General features: G+C 38.1%; 4 protein-coding genes and 4 long non-coding RNA genes across 12 annotated transcripts; 2 read left to right on the top strand and 6 right to left on the bottom strand.

Annotated features, from left to right (window-relative positions):
• Positions 1 to 388: 388 nt before the first annotated feature.
• LOC124326636 lies at positions 389 to 1680 on the bottom strand. The gene is made up of 4 exons (XM_046785556.1): positions 1494 to 1680; positions 1290 to 1418; positions 1077 to 1225; positions 389 to 1005 (listed from the first exon to the last, which is right to left on the bottom strand). Exons 2-4 carry the CDS (start codon positions 1320 to 1322, stop codon positions 786 to 788), a joined length of 402 nt encoding a protein of 133 aa, XP_046641512.1. The 5' UTR covers positions 1323 to 1418; positions 1494 to 1680; the 3' UTR covers positions 389 to 785.
• Positions 1681 to 1705: 25 nt separating this feature from the next.
• On the bottom strand, positions 1706 to 2596 carry LOC124326572. Of its 2 annotated transcripts, XM_046785476.1 has the most exons (4): positions 2431 to 2596; positions 2280 to 2361; positions 2056 to 2214; positions 1706 to 1989 (listed from the first exon to the last, which is right to left on the bottom strand). In XM_046785476.1, the coding sequence occupies exons 2-4, from the start codon at positions 2352 to 2354 to the stop codon at positions 1747 to 1749; spliced, it is 477 nt and encodes a 158-aa protein (XP_046641432.1). In that variant the 5' UTR covers positions 2355 to 2361; positions 2431 to 2596; the 3' UTR covers positions 1706 to 1746. The 2 variants fall into 2 exon arrangements, with proteins under 2 accessions (XP_046641432.1, XP_046641431.1); XM_046785475.1 differs by having other exon boundaries at positions 1706 to 2214.
• Positions 2597 to 4014: 1418 nt separating this feature from the next.
• Positions 4015 to 4805, bottom strand: LOC124326648. Its single transcript, XM_046785570.1, has 3 exons — positions 4726 to 4805; positions 4408 to 4639; positions 4015 to 4337 (listed from the first exon to the last, which is right to left on the bottom strand). The coding sequence occupies exons 1-3, from the start codon at positions 4735 to 4737 to the stop codon at positions 4210 to 4212; spliced, it is 372 nt and encodes a 123-aa protein (XP_046641526.1). The 5' UTR covers positions 4738 to 4805; the 3' UTR covers positions 4015 to 4209.
• A 224-nt stretch (positions 4806 to 5029) lies between these two features.
• LOC124326759 lies at positions 5030 to 12683 on the top strand. Of its 2 annotated transcripts, XR_006915790.1 has the most exons (8): positions 5030 to 5667; positions 8918 to 8997; positions 9115 to 9177; positions 9261 to 9372; positions 11302 to 11410; positions 11804 to 11890; positions 11960 to 12050; positions 12309 to 12683. It is a non-coding gene; the product is annotated as an uncharacterized LOC124326759 (long non-coding RNA). The 2 variants fall into 2 exon arrangements; XR_006915791.1 differs by lacking the exons at positions 5030 to 5667; positions 8918 to 8997; positions 9115 to 9177; positions 9261 to 9372; positions 11302 to 11410 and adding an exon at positions 11422 to 11691.
• LOC124326234 lies at positions 5818 to 8216 on the bottom strand. The gene is made up of 10 exons (XM_046784949.1): positions 7806 to 8216; positions 7666 to 7728; positions 7505 to 7594; positions 7346 to 7435; positions 7191 to 7280; positions 7036 to 7125; positions 6879 to 6968; positions 6744 to 6815; positions 6503 to 6655; positions 5818 to 6439 (listed from the first exon to the last, which is right to left on the bottom strand). Exons 2-10 carry the CDS (start codon positions 7724 to 7726, stop codon positions 5925 to 5927), a joined length of 1251 nt encoding a protein of 416 aa, XP_046640905.1. The 5' UTR covers positions 7727 to 7728; positions 7806 to 8216; the 3' UTR covers positions 5818 to 5924.
• A 259-nt stretch (positions 12684 to 12942) lies between the features above and the next one.
• Positions 12943 to 13998, bottom strand: LOC124326712. Its single transcript, XR_006915720.1, has 4 exons — positions 13881 to 13998; positions 13716 to 13821; positions 13499 to 13638; positions 12943 to 13389 (listed from the first exon to the last, which is right to left on the bottom strand). It is a non-coding gene; the product is annotated as an uncharacterized LOC124326712 (long non-coding RNA).
• A 20-nt stretch (positions 13999 to 14018) lies between these two features.
• On the top strand, positions 14019 to 16321 carry LOC124326765. The gene is made up of 5 exons (XR_006915805.1): positions 14019 to 14682; positions 14751 to 14966; positions 15025 to 15127; positions 15199 to 15420; positions 16275 to 16321. It is a non-coding gene; the product is annotated as an uncharacterized LOC124326765 (long non-coding RNA).
• A 416-nt stretch (positions 16322 to 16737) lies between these two features.
• LOC124326721 lies at positions 16738 to 20044 on the bottom strand. 3 transcript variants are annotated; one of them, XR_006915736.1, is made up of 8 exons: positions 19927 to 20044; positions 19779 to 19867; positions 19565 to 19660; positions 19051 to 19446; positions 18854 to 18986; positions 18462 to 18768; positions 17868 to 18393; positions 16738 to 17793 (listed from the first exon to the last, which is right to left on the bottom strand). It is a non-coding gene; the product is annotated as an uncharacterized LOC124326721 (long non-coding RNA). The 3 variants fall into 3 exon arrangements; XR_006915737.1 differs by having other exon boundaries at positions 19779 to 19851; XR_006915735.1 differs by having other exon boundaries at positions 19779 to 20044.
• Positions 20045 to 22346: the final 2302 nt, after the last annotated feature.

Genomic DNA, 22346 nt, shown 5'->3' with positions numbered 1-22346 from the left:
GATTTGGTTGTCGATCAAATCAATCTTCACTACTCATCCATATTTGGGTTCAGCTGGAATCAAATCCAAAATGTCTATTGACAGCAAGAACCGACTACACAATTTGCTTTCTAAAGTCTCAATGCCAACCAATGAAATCAATCGTGAAATTATCTCGAGTGTCACTGTCCTTCAGTCTGATCAAAAAATGGTTTAAATTAACGTTATCTATTCCTTTTTTTTTGTTTTATTTCATTTTACGAATCTAATGTATATTTTTGTTATTTCCCATAGATCCGCTCTTCGTTCTTTCCCGTAAGGGTAATGCAACTACAAGCGTCAGCGGCCAAATTAGCACCGCCAGAAATCTTGGACAAAGGGAGGAAGAGCTTCATTCGAAGGTAAGGCCGCTATCACTCTTAGCTTATCTTGCCTTCATTACTACTGGATCAAAATGATCTAGTTGATAGCGTTTCGCCGTTTGTTATCAAATTTGTTTCACTCAGACAGGGGAAACAAACCTTGCCGCCTCTTTGATTTGCTAGGATTTGATTAGATATTATTTTATGCTCATGTTTACACTTGAGTAATATTTTGTATTTATTTAAGGTCCGTCATCACGTTGCTTCTACATATAAGAGGCGGAATGCGGATGTGCGAGTTCTAGTTAAAAGTAACGGCCGCAGTAATAAAGGAAATATCTAAGTTGTTCAGATAATTAGTTAGTGGCTATTGTTTAATGCATCTGAAAACGTTTGATTATGGGCGCGGGTTCTTCCGTAACTTGTGCGGGTGCGGTGCGACGCTCATTTACGGAAATGAATTTTTTCGCAGAGAAAGGTTAGAAGGGAAAGGCTCAATCCAACCAATAAAACTATAAATGCGCCGGTCAAATTGTTCAGGGAAAGCGGCGTAAGTTTATTTCCTTTTTCACTATTTTTGGGTTTTCCGTCACATTGCGGAGGCATTGGGCGGAACCATGTGTCCCAATAGTCGACCAATCCAATCTGGTGCAGATCCAATATTCTTTTTGATTTGGTAAAGTAAAACAAACAATTTAGAATAAGATAAACGACGTTGGATTGTAAGTTGCTTACCCTCGGCTTATAGTTTGAGTGTAGGGACTGTTTTTCGGGAGAGTAAAGGATGTCATGATTCCGATGAATTCTTCTTTTGCTAATTCAAAGTTGCATTTTCCAGTTTTTCGATAATCACTTCTGATTGCATCCTTTAGGTAAATAATTGCCTGGTTTAATCAATTTAAATTAGAAATTCTTGCATCAATGATCAAATTGATGAGCACATTTTACATCGACATAAACATTTCTTGATTTCGGTGTCATCAAACTGATGCAGTCCGATACCACCTTGCATCGAGAATTTGGAAAGGAATCAAGTTTTGCTCGTAAGGCCCTGTATAGTCCCGTCTCATTAATGGCCTGTGGCATGTTACAAATAAGAAATTCTAGTTAATTTTCAGGTGCTGTTGGAATTCCATGTGGCTTTTAACTTACCGATCGTAAAATATTTTCAATTCCCTCTTCTTTGACAAGTAAATTGATGTCGTTATTGTTAATTATGTCGTAGACGGAATTGATTAGTGGGTGATTGATTGGCGTCACGACGTAAGTGAAGAGAGTCGACGTGTAGGCCTGGACGAAGATGAAAACGGCCAGGCACCAAACGCCAGCGACTAGTCGATAAGGTAGTCGTTTCGATGGACAGGCACCGCCTAATTAATAACAATATTTGACTTTTTTGTCCCTGTTATTCACTCAACAAAACTTGTAAGATCGAAAAACCTTGTGATACTAAATTGCCAACAACGTAGAGATATGGTTTTTCGGTTTTTGTTTTCGTTCCACGAAGTTGCCCATCGTTCGTCAACCCTCCAGTCTGTGGTTTATTGTTAGGTTCAAATCCTGTCCCGGATGCAGATTCCAAGTAGCGCTGGATTAAATCTAAAACTGCGATGACGCAAACGATTGATATTCCTACTCCCAGCCAAATCTGTTGATTGAAGAATGGACGCTGTTGAACACGAAAAAGAATGTCATCTATCTCGGGATTACAAACCGGCCATTGGAAAGGTTTGACGACGGCGTTGATGTTGGCCGATTCATCAGTGACGGGAATGAGGAATTTGATGTGATCGTAAGCCCAAGGTAGTGTGAAATCGACCACTTTATTGCGCTGGAATGTCGGAATCAGATCGTTGACCAGCAATTCGCATTGCTATGGTAATTGATTAATCAGACAATTTTTAAATTGTGTCGAAAGAAATTTAAAACCGACTCAACTTGATCCCATAAATAGTTAAGCAGTCCTGGTCCATTTTCTGATGGCTCCGCTCTGTATCCCGTCACTCTAACCATTTCGTACCTGGTAGGAGGATGAAATAAATGTTGAGTTAAGAATCCAGATCGAAATGGAATTGTTCCAATATGTTACGTGAAATTTAAACGGGTCGCTAAGAATTCGAGGATTAACCCTCCTTTGAGCGGTCCAAGTAGACCTTTTGGATTTCCACTCCAACGTGTCTGTAATTAGGTTGAATTGCCGATGAATTGAATTTTATTGCCGTAATTATAACATGCTAATTGATATTTATGTTTTATTACCCAGATGACGCGGAGGTGTTGGCCATTCAGCGGATTTGGCGTCGAGTAGGAGTCGCGAATAGAAATGGTGAACCAAATGAACAATAAAAAGAAAGGTAAAACTAAATAAGACATAGTGAGCCAGTAGGTTGAATTTGATAGGAAAAGCTTTCTTTAGTTGCAACTTTTTGAAAATGCCGCGGAAACAAGGTTGTAGGTGTAAAATCTCAGCGGCTCGTATGCCCTGTCAAAAAGAAACAAATTGATTTGCCATTCTGTAATTAAAGTAATAATCCTCTAATGTTTAAACTCTGCCACTGACGTCTATAACATTCAAGTAAATGTTTTGCTCAAGGTTGGTGGTTTGAATGGGAAGGCGGCCTTGAAGTAACTTAACTTAACGTAATAATGTCCAGATTTTCCGTTACTGCAGTTTGTTTTGTTCTAATATTTTTGAAAAGAAAAAAGAAATATTCGTTTTGCTCAAATCTCTGTTGGGTTGGTCTCCAATCATTCAAGCTGACATGACTAGACGCCACTTTCCAAAGTGATTGCCCAAACGAAAAGTCGTTACCGAGTGATCTATATTTGAACAGAACCTGTAGTGAACGTGTCCCAGAAGACAATGGTGGAAATGTTCGGAGTATGCCTATATTAAAATGTCTCTAAGATTTCCACTATCTTGTAGTTGATCTTGCCGTTGCTATGCCCACGCCCGTGACGAAGCAAATCGTTTGTTGTGGTGACCAATGTGAACGACATCAGAGCAAATGTCTAATAACATTATTTTGTTGCTGGCTTTCAATTCCTTTGCTAGACGTAAACGTCGGTTTAAATGGTTGCCAACCAAACAGACTGTTGTTCACCATTTCCCATGTCGTTTTGAGAGTCTTCAATTCCAATTCTCATTTGTTTGATCCAGGATGGGACGGTTGGATTCGTCAGGAGTTTATAGGCCATCATCATCACGGAGCAAAGCGGTTGACAACAAATGGTAGTACTTCAGTTTAGAAATAGCTATCAGCTTGTTTATTTAGGAACGCTGTCGTGGGCTCCACGAAAATGTCAGTTGCTGTTTGGGTCGTTGACAGGTAATTCTTAAATCGCGTGAATATGGCCTCGTGTTTAGGTATCCTGCAAGAGCTTTGCATTTCCATGAATTATTTCCAGATGATGGATGCCAGGTGAACAGGACAATTGTAAATTTCGCTTCAAAGCCAATAGCTAACATTGTACTAATTGTACTAGTAGTTCTGTGTAATAGATCAGCAAGCGTATAGGAAAGTTGGTAAGAGAATAGACAGGTGCGATTTTTCAGGTCTACTCTCACGATCGTCAAAAACTCTCCGAATAATCCGCCACTCAAGTGAGCAGAAAGAAACCGAATGTGAAAAATATGAGATGATTGCGGATGTAATTGAGTCAATCGAATTACTTTACCTAGACCTCTTCAGTATTGCTCAACCTGTTTTTTTATTTCCAACCAGAAGATTTAACAGAAATTACACAATTGCACCTGTATGTGCGATGTAATGAAAAGTTCCAACTAGGTAGTCAACATTCGACCGATGCTAGGAGCGACAGCCACTAGCCAAATAAATCAAAAATTAAGAATAACGCGAGTTAATTTTTATGGAGAATTGTTTGTCGTGCCATTGATCTGTTTTTTCAAATTTTGAACTGTAGTTGTAACATTGGCCAACTGCTTTTTGATGATTCCAATCTCGGTGTGCGCCCGAGCCAAATCAACTTTCGCGTCTGTAAAGAGTTGAGATCACGATTTATCTACTGCATTTCGGGTTAGATTTGTTGTTTATTTGCTTCTTACCCAACATCGCCCCCACGAATGTTTTCCAGAGAGATCCTAACGTGTTTAATGCTGTCTGAACGTCTTGGACAGAAAACTGCCTCTGATTGCTCATGATTTGAATGATTTCCGAGATCGTCTGGGGTTGGGCCTCCTCCTCTACTGAGGAAGGATTACCTTTGTTCAAGCCGGTCGGTAGCTGAGCAGAGGTCAACAAAACGTAGGCCATCAAAGGCACAAAGACTACAATAATCTAAAAGATTGATTCAGTAAGAAATACAGGTCGAACAGCACTGACGCATACGAACAGTTAACTTGTAACAATCAAAATTGACTTACCGAGTGCTCCATGGTTTGTTGATTGACGAGGATTGATGGACAACTGAGGAGATGGTCTTTCTTTATATAGTGCCGATTTTGCCATGGCCGAAAGTGTAGAAGAAAAGCTGGAAGACAATTGTGGTTACGCAAATTGGTCACGACACATGAAATATTCCATTTACAACATCACATCTGAAAGAACTGACGACATTGTCCATTTAAAAACTCGCAAGTTGATCCACACTCGATTTGCAATAGATAGAAGGAAATTGTTTCAAATTTAATTCTGAATTGTTTTTAAAATTTTATTGATTTCTTTTAATTGATCTTTTTTAAAATGTACGATTGAAGTTCAGTCATTAAGCCGTGACAATTTTTTCGATGTGCGAGTTGGTCACCGTTGTGTTGCGTAATCGTTTTTAATCAACGCAAGGGTGCTGCAGGCGCTGGGTTTCGTAAATTCAAATTCAATTATCCAATCGTCTCTTGAAATCCAATCGTTGCAATTGAAATGGAAAATGCTACCGGGTCTCGTGCTCCGTCAGGCACATTTGTTTCCTGTGGTGTATTCTGGATAGAAAATCAAGTTGCAGGAATATGAAATTCAGCGCAATTAAATCGCTGAATTTTGTTTTCTTTTAAGAGTTTGAAATTCGCGCTGTAGTTGTGACAGGATTTCAGGCAGCATCATTCCCCAGTTTAAAAGTGAATTTGAGTTTGTTTTGAAATCAGTGCCCAAGTGGAACCGCCGTCAGCGGCTGCAGACGTGCTAGTGATCACGCAACGACGCGAGGTGTGGTTTTATTTTTCAAGTAATCCAATCTAACTTTTTGTTATTTCCTTTATAGCTTTGCCGCTCGTCGTTCTTTCCCGTAAGGTTACTGCAGCTAGAAGCGTCAGCGGTCAAATTATTACCACCGCCAGACACTTGGAAAAAGGGAGGGAGAGCTTCATTCGAAGGTAAGGCCAATGTCATTCTTAATTTATCTTGCGATTGCCGATTGCTATAGTCCATTACTACTCGATCAAAACAGTTTTAACTTAACCATGATGGGGTTAGCCATTATGTTCGTACTTTGTAGTATGTTCTTATACTTGGACTATCAAACATTAGCTGGAAAGAACACTTGAAAATTCCATTTGAATTAATTTAAACACTTTTTCGTTCTTTTCACTGGTATATTATCATTAAATAGTGTAGTTTATATACGAACTAGTTAGCGCCGGAAGAAAAACAAATGTCCACTAAAGATAGGCAAATTTTTACTGGGGGATAGGGAAATGTTACGAGAATAGGCACGAATCAAACGTGTCAATTCGTCTTCCTCGATAAGCCAACCGGCAAAATTAGTAAATTTAACTCCATCTTCTTTCATTGACCCTTCGACTAAAAACATCCTCACTTTGTCGTCTTTGGATAGTTGCAGTGTAGCGTGGACGGTCAAAGTCTGAGGAAAGATTTCGCCGTACGTTTGGGCGACAGCGGCAGAGTTGACCTCCAAATTAACTCGCGTGGGAATATCCGAACTCAAACACGAAAAAACGAAAAAATATTTCCCCGCTGCCGGGGCGGTGAATTCTCCAGTAGCCGTATCAAAGGCACCTCCCACATTGGTTTTCGTCGACTCGAATGGAACCACTGTGTTAGCTACCGAATAGCTGGACGTTTTTTGAGCGTAGAAATAGGCAGGTGTCGATTTCATGTCGACGGTGCCAATCAATTTTTGGAAATCTAATGGCCAAAAATCGAATGAGAATGGATATCGAAAATGATTGGCGAAACAGTTGATTGTACCTGCTCCATCGCTTGCTTTGGTGAAATCGCAATAGACGTTTTTGATTTGTTTGTCGGCCATGACGGAGTAGATTCCGCTTTTGACATGGCCGATACCCTGGAGGTCTCCGCAAGATTCGGGGACTCTATCAATAGAATTGGTTTTCGCAAGTTCTGTAAAGTAAAAACGGCAAAAATCGAATGTGATAGGTTTCCTTGTGAGCAAATTATTTTCGTTTCAGACAGAAAAATTTTTATTCACCTTTCAAATCTGAAATATCATTCTTCGCTGCTTCCAGATCTAATTGCGTGGCCGCCAAATTTTCATTTGATGCTGTCATCAATTTTTGGAAATTAATTTTCAAAACAGTAATTTTACTTCAATCCATTTAAATACCAGTCAATGTTTCACTCAGTGTTAAAACGTCTCCCTTGGTGCTGTCTAGATCTGCTTGGGTGGCTTTCGACTCCAAAACGAGATTGGTTTCTTTCAATAATTTTTTCAAATATTAAATTTTCAAAACAGTAATTTATTTTTTAATAAATATCAATACCTTCCAATGTACCACTCAATGTCGAAACAGCGGTGTTCGTTTTATCTAGCTCTGCTTGACTGGCTTTCGTCCCCAACTCGCCACTTATTTCTGTAATTAGTTTTCAGATAGTTGATTTTAAAAACAGTAATTTATATTTAAATCAATTTAACTACCGCTCAATTTATCCCTCAAGTTTGAAACATCGCTGTTGGTATTGGCTAGTTCTACTTGAGTGGCTTTCGTTTCCAAAAGAGCATTTGTTTCTGTAAACAATTTTCGTAAATTCATTTCGAAAACAGTGAATTAAATCTTTAAAAATTTGACGTACCGTCCAATTTGGCACTCAATGTTGAAACATCATTGTTCGTTGAGGCTAGGTCTTCTAGATTGGCTTTCGAGTCCAAAATGGCATTTGTGTCTGTAAATAGATGTCGGGTGCTGTATTAAATTTGGCGACGTTAATTTAATTTTCGATCAATTAAAATACCGTCTAACGCTGTATTCAAATTTGAAACATCTGCGTTCGTTTGGTCAAGATCTGCTTGATTGGCTTTCATCGCCAAATCTGACTTTGTAACTGTTAAAAATCATCAAGAATTATTCTTAATTTCCTGTAAGAAAATAATAAAGAATTTCAATTTTATATACCAGCCAGGGCTACAATTAATTTTGCAACGTTTTCGGTCATAATGTCTAGATCAGATTGCATTGCTTTTGTGAAAAATAATTTAAAAAAAAAAAATAATTTGTTGCATTTTCTAGTGGGTTGTGGGAATAAAAGATAATACCTTTTAATTGTGCTTTCAAACTCGCTATGGTGGCTTCCTGTTGTTTAATTTTGATCTGCCTGAACCCCTGGAGCAATAAATTCTTGATGTTTTGAAGGGTCCTTAATTCGCCACTTTCGCCTAGTTGAGCTGCTGTTTTGTAATTTATTTGCTTTGTGGGTTGATCGACAAACGTCGAAGCGTAGGGAACATAATAGGAGTTATAAGGGTCAAAATTATCGACGGGGATTTGTCCATAGACGACACAGTGCCAAACCCAGATAATGGCAATTAACTATAGGGATTAATAACGAAATGCAAGAAAATGTCAAATCATTTCAAATTTTTTTTTAACTTCCGCTTGTCTCAAAAGTCATAACAAAATTTTTTGTATTTTCTTACCGATACTTTTATCATTTTCTGGTATTCACTTAAAATCAAATTGCTTGGAGTGATGCATCACTCCAAGCAATTTAAAGATCTCCCATGGGAGATCTCAATGGTCCGAATGTCCCGTTCAAACTAAAAATCTAGAGAAATTCTACCTTTTATATACAGGTACACCAATCGGCTTTTTTTTTCATGATCTTGCATTTTCATAATTTCCACCCACAGAACAGGTTATCCTTAATGGGTGTGGAAGTTCAATCAATCATTTTATTTATTTATTTTTTTATTTTTTATTTTTGTCTTGATTGTTTGGAGTTATAGTCCAGTCATTTTAGCATTTTTACATGGAACAAAATGTAATTAGAAATTTTTTCATGAGCACTATTTCTAATTACTTTTCTTTAATTACCAATGAAGGCGGACAAAATCGGCCTGTTCGATCATTTAAAAAAATGTAAATGAAAATTTATAATTGGGAATTAGCGGTCTAATTATAAGGATTTATTAATTTTTAGTAGATGTTTAATCTATCAATAAACATTTGTTTCAAATTTGACTCAATTGTATTGATATTTACTATTTTTTAATGAATATATTAGTTATACGCATCGGTTTTTTAAAGGAATTTTTTCGCCGTGTGCCTTATGGCGTCAATTCTGAAAAGAGACAACCACCATGACAAGTTATTGGTTGATTTATTTTTTTAAATCCATTAATTTAATTTCGTTTCTATCTTAATTCAGGCAAGGCGAATTTCCACTTCCACCGGTAGGTGACTAGTCCCACTTAATGACCCAACGGAATTTCGTCTGCTGCGGTCCAGGTACACAGTCTACACTTACACTACACAACTAGTTATGACTCTTGTGTTATTGATGGAATTTCTTATTCACTTCGCACATTCACGACGGCATATTTTCCTTAATTTTTCTTTTCAAAGTCTCAACAGCATCAGCAAGGGGAAATATTCAGCAAATTATTTCGACATCCACACATCAACAAGGTATAGAAGGTCACCTTCATTTTTGTGGGGGGGCTTTTCCCCTTCTTAACACTATAAATTTAATTATCTATAATTTCCAATAGACTAGGACATCACCTCTTTCTTTCCCTTAGGATTGGAGCGGCTAGGAACGTCAGTAGTGAAATAACAACCGCCAGGAATATTGGACAATTTAATAGAGAGCTTCATTCCAAGGTAAGACCATTTGAGTTGTTAAAAATCCTGAATCCTGCGTCAATTAAGAGTTCAAAATAGTCTTGTCTAAACTGTCATGGGGACAGTCGATTTTCGTACATTGTGATTGCATTGTGCCCTAAAAAAGCCTTAAAATATCGTTCTTCGCTGTTTCCAGATCTGCTTGAGTGGCCTCCAAATTTCCGTTTGTTTCTGTGGATAATATTTCAAAAATATAGTTCCCAAAACAGTCATTTAAATCTATTTCAATTTTTAATACCAGTCAATGCGTCCCTCAATCTTGAAACTTCTCCGTTCGTGTTGTCTAGGTCTGCTTGTGAAGCTTTCGAGTCCAAAATGCAAAATGACAATTGTCTCTGTGAATAGTTTCCAGAAATTAATTTAGGTGATGTTAGTTTAATTTTCGATTAATTAAAATACCGGTTTAGTCCTTTTTTTCAAATTTACAACATCTTTTTTCGTTTGGACGAGATCTGTTTGATCGGCTTTCATCGCCAAAGCGGCATTTGTTACTGAAAATTATTTTATGAGTTTGTTTCGGTAACATGAAATTAAAACTTTTTCAATTTAAGTACCCATATTGACGATTGATGAAGCGTAGGGAACATAATAGGAGTGATAAGGGTCGAATTCATTGACGGGGATCTGACCATAGACAGCGCAGGTCCAAATCCAAATAATGGCAATCAACTATATTGATTAATTGAGTAGAGAAAGAAAAATAGTAATCGTGTTAACGTTCAAACGATAGACGTGGAAAAGGGCAGTAGTTGAAAATTCGACACAACTGAATTAAAATAATTATTTGAAAACTTACCGATATTTGGGTCATCTTTTACTATTTCCTTGAATCTCAAATTGTATTGACTGATCTTAGTGTTTCAAACGTCTTGTTGGCAACTACAAATTGAACGGAATTCTACCTTTATATACGGTACATTTGTTTACGTTCCATTACCGCCCACAGAACAGGTTATCGGTTTCCCTCTTTCTTTCGTGCAGTAGGGACTTGTATTTTCTTCTAAATTACACCAAACATTCAATTTGCTCTTTTATTTCACAATTGATGAATCCTTTGCTTCAGGCTCTTAATTGCACTCAACAGGTGGATCGAATGCCAACTTGGCTCCAAGGGGTGTGGGGTTTCAATCAATTTTTCCTTTCGTTTGCTCATACATCTGACATCTGTGTTAGTTTCTTGCCGCCCGAAAAGTTTAATTAGTTACAGCAGAAAAACGAGTGTGTGTTGTTATGTTTTTCTATTTAAATTGATACAAGTATGGGGGGGGGGGGGGTGGAATTTTTGTGTCTCAATTTCGCCGTGCGTGAAATAATTGCAATGTTAGCTACAGTATTTGAATACCGCTTCCTTGACGAGCGTTTGCCCAATTTCAAAGAATACCCGTGCAACATTTAGCCTCTGGGTGGAAACAAACACGTTCCCGGCTCGGGGGATGACTGCACGACCGTGAACTATACTTTAATGAGTCATGGCTCGATCGATGTTGTGTGCTGTTTCGTTGCTCTAAAAATAAAATTTCCTTATGTAATCATTGCGGTCCTTCAAAGCTGATTTGAATCATGTGCACTCAACGCATGAAATCCCCGTTCTGTCTCTATTTCGGTGCGTACAAAAGGTGGTTACATGTGAAAAGTCACGTAGCAAAATTACCTCGAGATGAAGACCTCCCCGGGCACAGCTGATTAATGCCAACAGTTTTTTTAAATTTTATTTCATTTTTTTCGCTAACGACTCCTGGGTTATTTCCCGCTTTTGACTAGTGCCGAGTAATAATTTGAACTAAATAGGAAAATAAGTTTGAGAATGAATTGCCCTTCAGGAGGTTAACCGCCAGGGGTTTAGAATGGTTGACATGCTGCAAATAATATCCCGCAAATGCCTAATTGTAATATCGATTTCTATTTCAGTCTGTTCCCAATGGGCCCACCAGTATGCTTTAGATATTGGGCATATCGACTGTGGGACCGTTAGTGTGGACGGGTGTTGCATATGAAGGAATCTTGTCTCGGATACCAGGTATAGTTAACTATTTTACTGTTTTATCACGCTTATCAAGTGTGTCAGTCAACTCAACAAGTGACAGCACAGCCAATGAAGTGGTGTAGAGTCGGAGCAAAGAGCAACGGGTGCTTCATTTTTTTTTAATGGCATAAATTGATCGACAACGCTTTGATTTGATTGCTTAATTGAAGTTTATGTCCTGCCCATTAAACTTAAGCCAAAGGCGAACGATTTCGTCAGTCAGTGGAAGGTTCTTCGTGATTGCTTCATTGAACTAACACACTTTTGCCAAGAGGGTATTGTTTTCTTTTTTCTTTTTTTTGTCGATTAAACATGCCAATATTTACGAAATCTCTGACCATATTCTTTTTCAATGTATGTTTGTTTCACCCATTATTTCCAAAATAGTGTCAAGTCCAGCACCGTTCTAATAGCCAGAAAGTTACAACTAAGTGCGACATTCTTCAAAGTGCAGCAGTTGCTTTGTGTGCAAAGGTACTCAACTCTTGTTTGTTATGATAACTTGTTTATAATCATTGTTAATCCTTGATTTCTTAATCATAGCGTGAATCTTGTCTTGTCTTTTGAGAACACAGCACATGGTCACATTTAGCTATCAAACAAAGGCACTTGCTACCGTAATTCTCCACAAACGGTAATTCTTTAATAAGATTGAACTTCAGTTTAAGATTATTAGATTTACTAAGGTAATTAATGTTTGTTAAATAAGTCGATCTCTAAAACAGATTCCATTTATTGTTAGGGAAATTAAATCACTTAGCTACTCTTGATTAAATAAAATTATAATTTCACAGAAGTTTTATTGCCGAAAGTATCTGAAATTTCCCTGCTGGTTTTCTTTTACAAATATGTATGCCTTACAATAAACATATATATGTATTTTCTTTGATAGGAATTGCCAGCCCGGTTAAATGGAAGCTGTATGGCTGTTGGCTGTTGCTGTCTTATGCAGATCATTTTTACTTGCCACCTTGCTAACTGCATAAATTGGGAAAGCTGCCTTATTTGCACATTTACAGCAGCTTGTTAGTTGTTTTTGATTTATGTCTGATTTGTTTCATAGTTTTTCCCACTGTTTGTTTGTTTGAGGTATGACTAAAATCGCCTGTGGTGTCGCAGTCCGATGTGCTGATGTTGATGCCTGCCTATTCCCTGGTTTAAGGAGTACTTAGACAGAATCGAATTTACGATGGTGGTTATCTTTCCGTTTTTGTTTCGTGTTCTCATTAAGTGTGTTTTCTATGTGTCGCTATGCAAGTGATTTGAGCAAGATGTTTGTTTTGTTTGTTACATTCGCGTCTTAACGGTAGAATTTAATATGGGTTAGTTCAAATGAGAATGGGAAATTATTGCGACATGTTAATATGAGACAAGTTCGTATGAAGCACTTATCTATATGTTAATGGAATGGGTGTAAAAAACTAAGTTACGCTTCAAAAATTACTTGATCTTGCGCGTAATACCCTAGAATATGTGGTAGGTGGGAAACTAGGAATGTGAGATAAAATTACATGTTAATATTAAGGAACCATTAGAGCATTTTGATGATATAATAAAATTTGCCGCAATAATAAATTTATTCGATAACGAAAATATCCGCGCAATTGAATAAGTTAACAAATAAATGGGGCCCACAAAATGCCTTTTCAAAACGTAATTAAATAAATAAAATACTTACACAATCCTAAGCTATTACAAAATCCATCATTTAGCAAACATAATTGTATCACACTTAAAATTTTTTAGAAAATTACCATTAATTTCCTACGAATTTCCTCTTCCTGGTTATCACAGCGGGTGAATGACCACCGGCGGGCGTTAGTTAGTTAGTTAGGGAAACGGGGCCACAGAAATGAAGGGAGCCCAGACATGCACTTGTAATTTATCAAAATTTACACAAATTGCAATCAGTCTTCAATTCCAGCAATCTCTCTTCAGTTTCAAAGCAACTATCACAGTGGAGGGGGATTAACCTGAAAGGAGAGTATAATTAGATATAATTTTCAAACCATATTGTAGTGACAGAAAATAATAACGGACTCAAATCATCTTACAATACTTACAAACTTACAAACTACTTACAAATCTCACATTGTCCTAAATTTGAACTATTTGGTGATCAAATCATGAGTGGCAGAAATTTCTTGATGTTGTCTGCAAAATAGATAGCAGCAAAGAATTGGATCTGGCGAAGGCAACAATATCTTGAAGATTTACAAAATCTTGACAAGGAAAAGTGAATGTGAACAATGTAAACCTTAAAGAACACAGTAATTTTAAAAAATTGTAAAATAACTACCTTGCAACAGAACTTATTTAGCTTCAGAAGACATAGGTAGCGTTGTTGGATTAGAACATTTTATTTCTATTGTCACGAGCAACTAGTTGGCCAGACCTGTAATTATCTGAAAACAAGTCAAGAATGCAGTAAGAATCATTAGCTAAAGATTGTGTGATCTATTACCTAAAAACAGTTAACTTATTATCCCATCTCCGTTTAAATTTTTAATTTGTTTTGAAATTTGAAGTAACTTAGGAAAGTAACGAACGACGTGTGTCATGTTTGCGACCAGCTGTGATAGTGCAACCAACTAACTCATAGCCTACTTTATTATAGGAAGCCCAAAGGAAGGATATCTCTCGCGTGTTGGAAAAGTGAAGCCTACTTTGCTCACCTTTCCTCCGATTTCGCATCTTCCAAGTGGACCCAGGGGGGCCATCTGGTGAGCGAAATAATGACACGCCCTCCGAAATTTCGAATGTTATGGTTTGGGGGGATTACCCTGTAATTTATGAACGCACCATTAATATGTTGCCGTGAGGGATTTCATGACAATGTTACATGGAACGGTGGACATTATTGTTTAGTGAATGGCCCTTCGTAGCCATTTAACACGTCCTATCGTCCAATCTGATTCCATTCCTTCGCGAATGAAATCATATCGATAGAAACGTAAACAAATCCGTGTTTTCAAATATCGCCACTAGACGATAAATTGGCTCCCGTGGGTCCACTTAGGGCGGAGCCAAATAAGAGGAAGGGAACCCAAATTGGCTTCCAAAAAAAACCCAAACCGTTGGGCTTCCTATAATAAAGTAGGCTATGACTAACTTAAGCTTAAGATTCAAAACTCATTACTAGATGTCGCCTGTGTCGCCCTTGTTGTTCTCTTATCGTGATTCGTGAAACGAGGCGAAACAATTTGTTGCTAATTTATACTTATATTCATGTGATTTCAAATACCAAATTGAACTTCGCAAATTATGTAGGTTTATCTTGACTTAGTTTCCTTATTTTTATATACTGTAACAACTTATTTCTTTGAAATTCTAGATGTGGATACTGTCAGTCATTCCAACAAGTTGACTTAGCGCTCAGTCACTTTCCATCCAATAGGCCCATCATGCTGTCAAATGCCTAAAACTCATGTGTGAAGCTCACATCATAGAATACAAATGTGTGGAGACAAGGTATTTCCCCATTACTGCTACCACACCAACCACACCACGTCAAATGCCAAATTCAGCACCATTCACCCATATGATCAAGGTAAGCATCAATATAACCTATCACCAAGCTACTGCAATACTTCATGACAATTTTTTAGCATCAGGAAATTTACCTCAACCTAAGGAGTAAGGCTGTTGGTTGCTGTGATTTCCTTTTTTGCGGTTTTTATCATGGAAACTTCAGTGTGCTTCTTAGTATAGGTAAAGATTGAAATGCTTTATTAACTGTTATATTTTCAATCCATTAATGCAATACATTTTTTTTTACATAGCACATAATAGATCCTTAAGCCAATGCTGACCTTTGTCCATGAAGGAAGAGGGACATCCAGCAACGTTCTGCTCCATCCTTATCTTCCCCACGTACGCTCATCTAGCTTCATTGCTTTTGCTGCTACAACTTGTCTTACTTCACCGACGAGTTGGAACACTTCAGTGGTCGCTGCCCTTAGCTGTTCCACACCTGCAGTTACTCACCACGGGATTATGCCTAGGTACCCAACAATTGACTTATATTCTAAGGTTTTCTACCAATAGTCTAGTTGCGTTAAAGTCTGTGTCTGCGTAATAATTCCAAAATCAGGCCCTTCTTGCGCGTAAGCAAAGTTTTACTTTGACGTTTCTTTTTTCTAACGCTAGATGGCTTTTTGAAAATGTGAAGCTGTCATAACAGTCAGTTTCAGTTACTTTGCACATCTCTTTAAACATTTATTGGCAGTTATTTTGTTAAAATATTTAGTGATAACTAACGATAACTATTCCCCCAACAAAGCTCACTTGTTAGATTTTCGATATTTGATTTGTTTTTCTACTTCCGGTTTACTGATTTCAGTCAGTAGTTTAGTACATATTGATCTGACGTACAAAAGAACCACATATTCGTGATCCTCGTCAAATTTGTGGTAAAGTTCATGTTTTATTTTTTACGTATATATTACGTATATATTACGTATATATTACGTATATATTACGTATACTTCCGGTTTCCAAAATTTTCCTGAACTATTAGTTCAGGAAAATTCTCGATTTTGGCCAAATTTTGGATTTCGTTTAAATCCCACCTAATCGACCCCAAATTTCATGGGGATCACGATTATGTGGTTTATTTTTACGACAGCTCAATGGTTGAGGCGCTGTGGTTACTTCCGGTATACTTCCGGAATTTTTTTTAAAGACTAGCAAGTGAACTTTGTTCTGTTTACATTTCTCAACATTGCAAGCTCGATTATAAGTTACAAAAATTGCATCTTTAAATCTTTGAGCTGAAAAACTTGATTATTGTTTCTATCTGTATTATGTTACTTTTATTGGCATGTCACTAAATAAGAATTGTTTTCTCTTTATTCAGGTAATGCAGAGGAAACGTCGAGAAGATGGACACCAAAACATCGCCGGTATCTCCAAAATGTCGGCGCCGATCATCATTTGTTGTTGGTAATTTGCTTGTGTTAGTGTTAGTTAACCCGTCGGCTGCCACGCCTTTCTTCTCCCCTGCACGGGCCGCGCTGTTCGGTCTCGTGGTTTACAAGCCGCGGGGTCGGAATGTCGCCAAGCCCAAAATTTGCCGCAAGGCAAGCCTGTTAAAAGGCAATGCACCATTCCCCCTTGTCAGCCCGGACTTGTCAGCAATGGCAAGTCCCACTTGGTCACGGATCCTTCAGACGTGGCGCGTAGAGTAGTAGAGAGCAACCTACGGGTTGTATGGCGTGGCAGCCAACGGGTTAACTTAAGTGTATGTGTGTATGTATATGTGTATGTGACAGTAAAATGTGGTGGAATTGTGGGTGGAGGTGGGACATTAAAGCAATTCCTTTCATGTGTTTATATATTAACTAAGACACAATGAACCAAGTAATGTTCAGAATTTCAGTCATAGACATATACTCCAGTATTATACAAGTGATGTCTCAGGATTTCCTTTTCAATAGAAGAGTAAGAAAAACCAGGATGTCCTTGTGCAAAGTGACTAAAGTACAGAGTCAACTCTGACATGTGAAATAGGCAAAATTTAAAAAAAAGGAACATTTCCCAATGTCAAAAGGCTTGAAGTTACAAAATGATTACCCGCATTCAAATTTATTTTCTCATTCAAGATCAACAATTTGCAGTGACAAGTAACACAAATGTATGAAACAATTTCGGCTCTAGCATTTAGAAGCCTCCATGTAGTAATCTGGAGAAGAGTAGGTCGTGGTTTAATAGTCAAATTCCTTAGTGGTGTAGTAACTTGGGGCAGAGTAATACTTTGGAGCTTCGGGGTGGTAGTTGAGTGTAGCGTAGGTTGTGGTGTAGTAAGCTGGAGCTTCAGTGTAGTATTTCGGTCCAACGTAATACGAAGGCAGTGGTTGTGAAGAAAGTTAGGGTTACGTAATACTTGGCCACCTCAGTTGTGGTTGTGTGGCAAGGGGCAGAGTAGTATTTTCGCCCTTCTCTGTAGTAATCGACCGTTTTTGTAGTACAATAAGCTGGAACCTCGGTGTAGTAAGCTGGCGCATTATACGTAGTTGTGTAATACTCCAATGCATTGGTTGTGTAGTACTTGGGAGCCAGGAGCCTCGGTGCAGTAGGTTGGAGCAGCATACACAGTATTACTTCGGTGCCTTGGTGGTGTAGCTCGTGGAAGAATAATACTTCGGGCTTCAGTGGAGTAGGTCGGGACAGCCGAAGTTTTGGTGTAATAATCTGGAGCCCTGGTGGTGTAGTACTCACGGGCATCGGTGTAGTAACTGGTCGTTGCGAATGTTGTTGTGTAGTTAGGCGACAGCGTTCCGGTTTGATACCCGCCATACTCAGGAGACATCAGACAACAGTGATCGATTCAGCCATCAACGATACAACACCCAACAGCAGCACGACACCATAGTTTGCTAAACATAAAATTTTAACGTTAATTTCCAATAATAACTGTCATATTTAAAACTCAATGTAACAGAATATTTACCCATGATTGCAAATTGGTAGCTTCTGTGTAGTATTCGACCGTTTATGTGGTGTAATAAGCTGGAGCCTCGGTGAAGTAGCTGGAGCAGAGTTGTACTTGCGAGCCTCGTTGTAAGAAGCTGGCGCAGCATATGTAGTTACAAAACACTCCAGTTCCTTGGTGGTGAAGTACTCGGGTGCCTCGGTGTAGTACTCAATGCTTTGGTATTCTAGCTCGGGGGAGAATAATACTTTGGGGCTCCGGTGTAGTAGCTCAGGTCAGCCGAAGTTTTGGTGTAATTATCTGGCGGCTTGATGGTGTAGTACTCAGGTGCCTCGGTGTAGTAACTGGCCATTGCGTATGTTGTTGTGTAGTAAGACGGTAGCGTTGTGCTTTGGTAACCGCCATCAACGATACAACACCGCATCGGTAAGTAGCAGCTACGTAGTTGTGTAGTACTCCGGTGCCTTAGTGGTGTAGTGATCAGGGGCCACTCGATGATCACTCAAATGCTGATTTCTTTTGCCTTTACTCTCCTTTTATGCGACTAGGAAATAAATAATTTGGATATTCAATTACTGGCATATTTAAAACTCCATGTTACAGAAAATTTACCCATGGTATCTAGATGTGAAGTACTCTGGTGTCTTGTTGGTGTAGTAATGGGGAGCCTCGGTATAGTACTCCGGCATTTTGGTGTAGTAGATCAGAGCAACCTAAAATGTGGTGTAATATTCTGGAGCTTTGGTGATGTAGTACTCATGGGGCTCGGTGTAGTAACTGGCCGTTGCGTATGTTGTCGTGCAGTTAGACGGCAGCGTTGTGCTTTGGTAACTTCCATACCGAGAAGAACTCGGTACAGCAGTGGTCTATCCAGCCATCAACGATACATCACCCAACAGCAGCATGACGCCACAGTTTACTAGACAACAAATAAAATTACAATAATAACCGACATTAACAAAAAAAACATTAATTCACAATTCATGTAATAACAGAATATTTACCCGTGGTTGCCAACTGGTAATACGCCATTTTGCAGTTGGTGACAAATAGTGCACTGCAATATCTAATGCCATGCCGGAGATGCTCACTCAACTGATTTCTTTCGTATTTTCTCTCCTTTTATACAACTACACACTAAATAATTTAAATATTCAATAACTGGCATATTTATATCGGTAAAATGTAACAGAATATTTACCCAGAATTGCAAACTGGTGGCTTCTGTGTAGTATTCGACCATTCATGTGGTGTAATAAGCTGGAGCAGAGTTGTACTTGCGGGCCTCGGTGTAGTACTTGACGCTTTGGTTTTGTAGCTCGGGGAAGAATAATACTTCGGGGCTTCGATGTAGTAGGTCGGGACAGCCAAAGTTTTGGTGTAATAAACTGGAGCCTTGGTGTTGTAGTACTCAGAGGCCTTCGGTGTAGTAACTGGTCGTTGCGTATGTTGTCGTGTAGTAAGACGGAAGCGTTGTGCTTTGGTATCTGCCTTACAGAGGAGACAGCGGTACACCAGTGATCAACGACTGGGTTGAACCCTGCCATGAACGATACAACAAACTACAGGAGCACGACGGCGACGTCGCCATAGTTTCCTAGACAATAAATATTTATATCATTAATATGAAATAATATCTGGCATTTAAAAAAATAAAAAAAGTAGAGCTGATTCACAAGTCTGACTCAAAACCCCACGTAACAACACATTCTTACCCATGATTGTAAACTGATGGTAATACAAAGAAGAATGCAGTTGGTGACGAGTGACGACTAGTAAACGTAGTAACAGCAGCACGACGCCATGATTAACTAGACAATTAAACAATTGAAACATTAATATTCTGTTACGGTATTGGCGTATTAACTTACAGAAAAAAGTGGAACGATTTACAACTAGTCAACCACATGTGAAAAACTGAATATTTACCAAAGATTGAAAACTGGTTGTATGACGAAGAATGCAGTTGGTGAAAAACAGTGCGCCTACAGTTGATGTTGCCCTGTCGGAGATGCTCACTGGACTGAAATCTTTCACCTTTTCTCTCTCTTTTTATACAACTTTTTCTAACCCTCACCTCTCAAGACTTGCGGCTATTGGACCTTTTTGATAATGAAGCAACACGTCCCGTTCTCACCCAACCTCTACACCACCGCATTGACAGTTTTACGTAATGATCTCCGTGACCTTCGAGTCTGAAGGCCATAGAAACTGGCCTTTTTCTTTCTGTAGATTGACGTTGCTGGGGATGGGTCTACAACATCAATATGAAAACATCAAATGAAAATGAATATAACGAACTGTTATGGCTTTAAACTCACTTAAAATCAATTTATATTTGAGTCATTTGACTTGGACGATTTTCCGATATTTTATACTAGGCAAAAATCTGACCCCAAATTTGACGAAGATCACGAATAAGTGGTTCTTTTTGGCGTCACATGAATATTTACAGAACTATTAACTAATTAAGAAACCGGAAGTAGACAAAAAGGCAATTATTGAAAATTTAACAAGTGAGCTTAGTAGAATGGATATCGTCAGTAAATATCAGTAAAGATATCACTCAAAGATTACCACAAAGTAACTTTCAATAAATATTTTCATGGAATATGGATGTGAAAAGTAACTGTGAAACTAACTATTTTGACAGCTGAAAATTGCCAAAGGCTATGATGAAACCCTCTAGCTTTAGAAAAAAGAAACGTTGACACTTCGCATGCGACTCACAATAAGGGTTTGATTTAGGAATTATTACACGGACACAGAGTTCAAAGCAATAATCTACGAAAAATAAGTCAATTTTTGGGTACCTGGGCACATCCCATCGTCACGAAGAAACCGCCAACTAAAGCCCAAAACTTCAAAACTGGTGAAGTGGTGGTGATGACGTCAGTCCTTGAATTAAAAATAACAAAAAACAAACAACAATAAGTAACAATAAATTGTGTCGCAACTTTAATATCGGTTATTAATTTTAATTTCTTCTAAAGAATTTAATTTACAGTCATCGGTGAATGGCACAGTTTTTAACTCATCATAACCAATTCGGCAATTCCAATTCACAAATATAAATGCACAGGGAAAGCGAATCGTGGTAAAATATACAAAGGTCTTCTGGCGATCAACGGGGGGAATTCTACTCGATTGTGGGAGCTGCGGGAATAAAACTAAATTCTACGCAATCTGATCTATTCATTGAAAATCAAATTCCAAGATTTTCAGAAATCGAGTGGACTTGTGGACGGTCAAGTCATTGTCAACTTACTTGTTCTACGTGCAGAGAAAACAAAGCTTAATCAATAAATATATTATATGTCTTTGAGATAGAAAGACAGTGGAGGATGTGACTTACACACACACAACGCTTTTAAGCCATATTCTAGTTTATAACTTACTCGAAGGAAAAAAAACGGTACAATTGGCAATGAGAATTGAGATCAAAGATTTGAACTGAATAAAATTGATCTTTTCGTTGTCGATGTTTGTTTAGCTCTGGCTTAGTTTGTTGGTGGATTTGCAGTTTATCTGTAAATCGCCTTTGAAAAACCAGGGGCAAAAAAATGAAATAAACGTAACTAAATTACTAAAGCACAAAGGAAAAGACGATAGGGAAATTTGAGAAGCCGACAACGATTGGCAAAACAAATCGAGTTATTGGTCGCACAAAACTTTACACACAGCCACAACTACTATTGTATGATCCAGAAATCTTACCTTAACCACAGGCTAGGGTAACTTCTGGGAGATGTAATTTTGAGAGGTGCTCCTGCTCCCTTATCTCATACTAAGGCTGCTCTATAAATAATTGAATATGGAAGAACATGTGGAAGTTAACGATGTGGCCATCAACATATTTCTGAAATACTCATTGAAATAATTTAGTTGTATTAAATGTTTTTGAAAGAAAACAATGGCAAACCTTTGCCTCTTTTAATGCAATGTTGCTTTCAAGTGATCAGGAAAAGCAGCACAGTGTGAAAGCAATTTCACTGTTTTACACAGTGCTGAAGGCACGTAATTCAGAGTCCTAAATGGTTCAAGGTAAAATTTGTTCATACTTTGTTCATACATTTATACTTAGTTGTGATCACTTCTGGCTGTAGCAGGTGATACAAAACACAAAAATCTTTATGTCAGCCTGCATCTCGTTCTAGTGTCTGATCCTTCAAGGTAGAATCCACAGTAGAAGATCAGACAGACGGGAAACATTTCATTCAATTAGTTGTAGGAATGGTGATGAAAACCCGACGTTCTTGAAAGCTGTCAGGTAGTGCAGTACACATGCATACACAATCTAGAATTTAAGTAGAAACACGATATTGGTATAAAAATAAACTATGTAGGAACTAGAATCAGTAATGCTAACTTACATTTGATATGGGCGTCAAATTTTTTCCAACATCACAAGTAAAACTCGAACAAAACAGCAAGAAAGAACTTTCAATGTGAGAAGAAAACAAAATGGGTTTTAGCGACAATGCGATATCTAGCTTC

Source organism: Daphnia pulicaria, chromosome 2 (assembly GCF_021234035.1).
Source record: "Daphnia pulicaria isolate SC F1-1A chromosome 2, SC_F0-13Bv2, whole genome shotgun sequence".
Taxonomy (NCBI): domain Eukaryota; kingdom Metazoa; phylum Arthropoda; class Branchiopoda; order Diplostraca; family Daphniidae; genus Daphnia; species Daphnia pulicaria.
The sequence above is the reverse complement of the archived record's forward strand: the minus strand, read 5'-3'. Positions and strand labels throughout refer to the sequence as shown.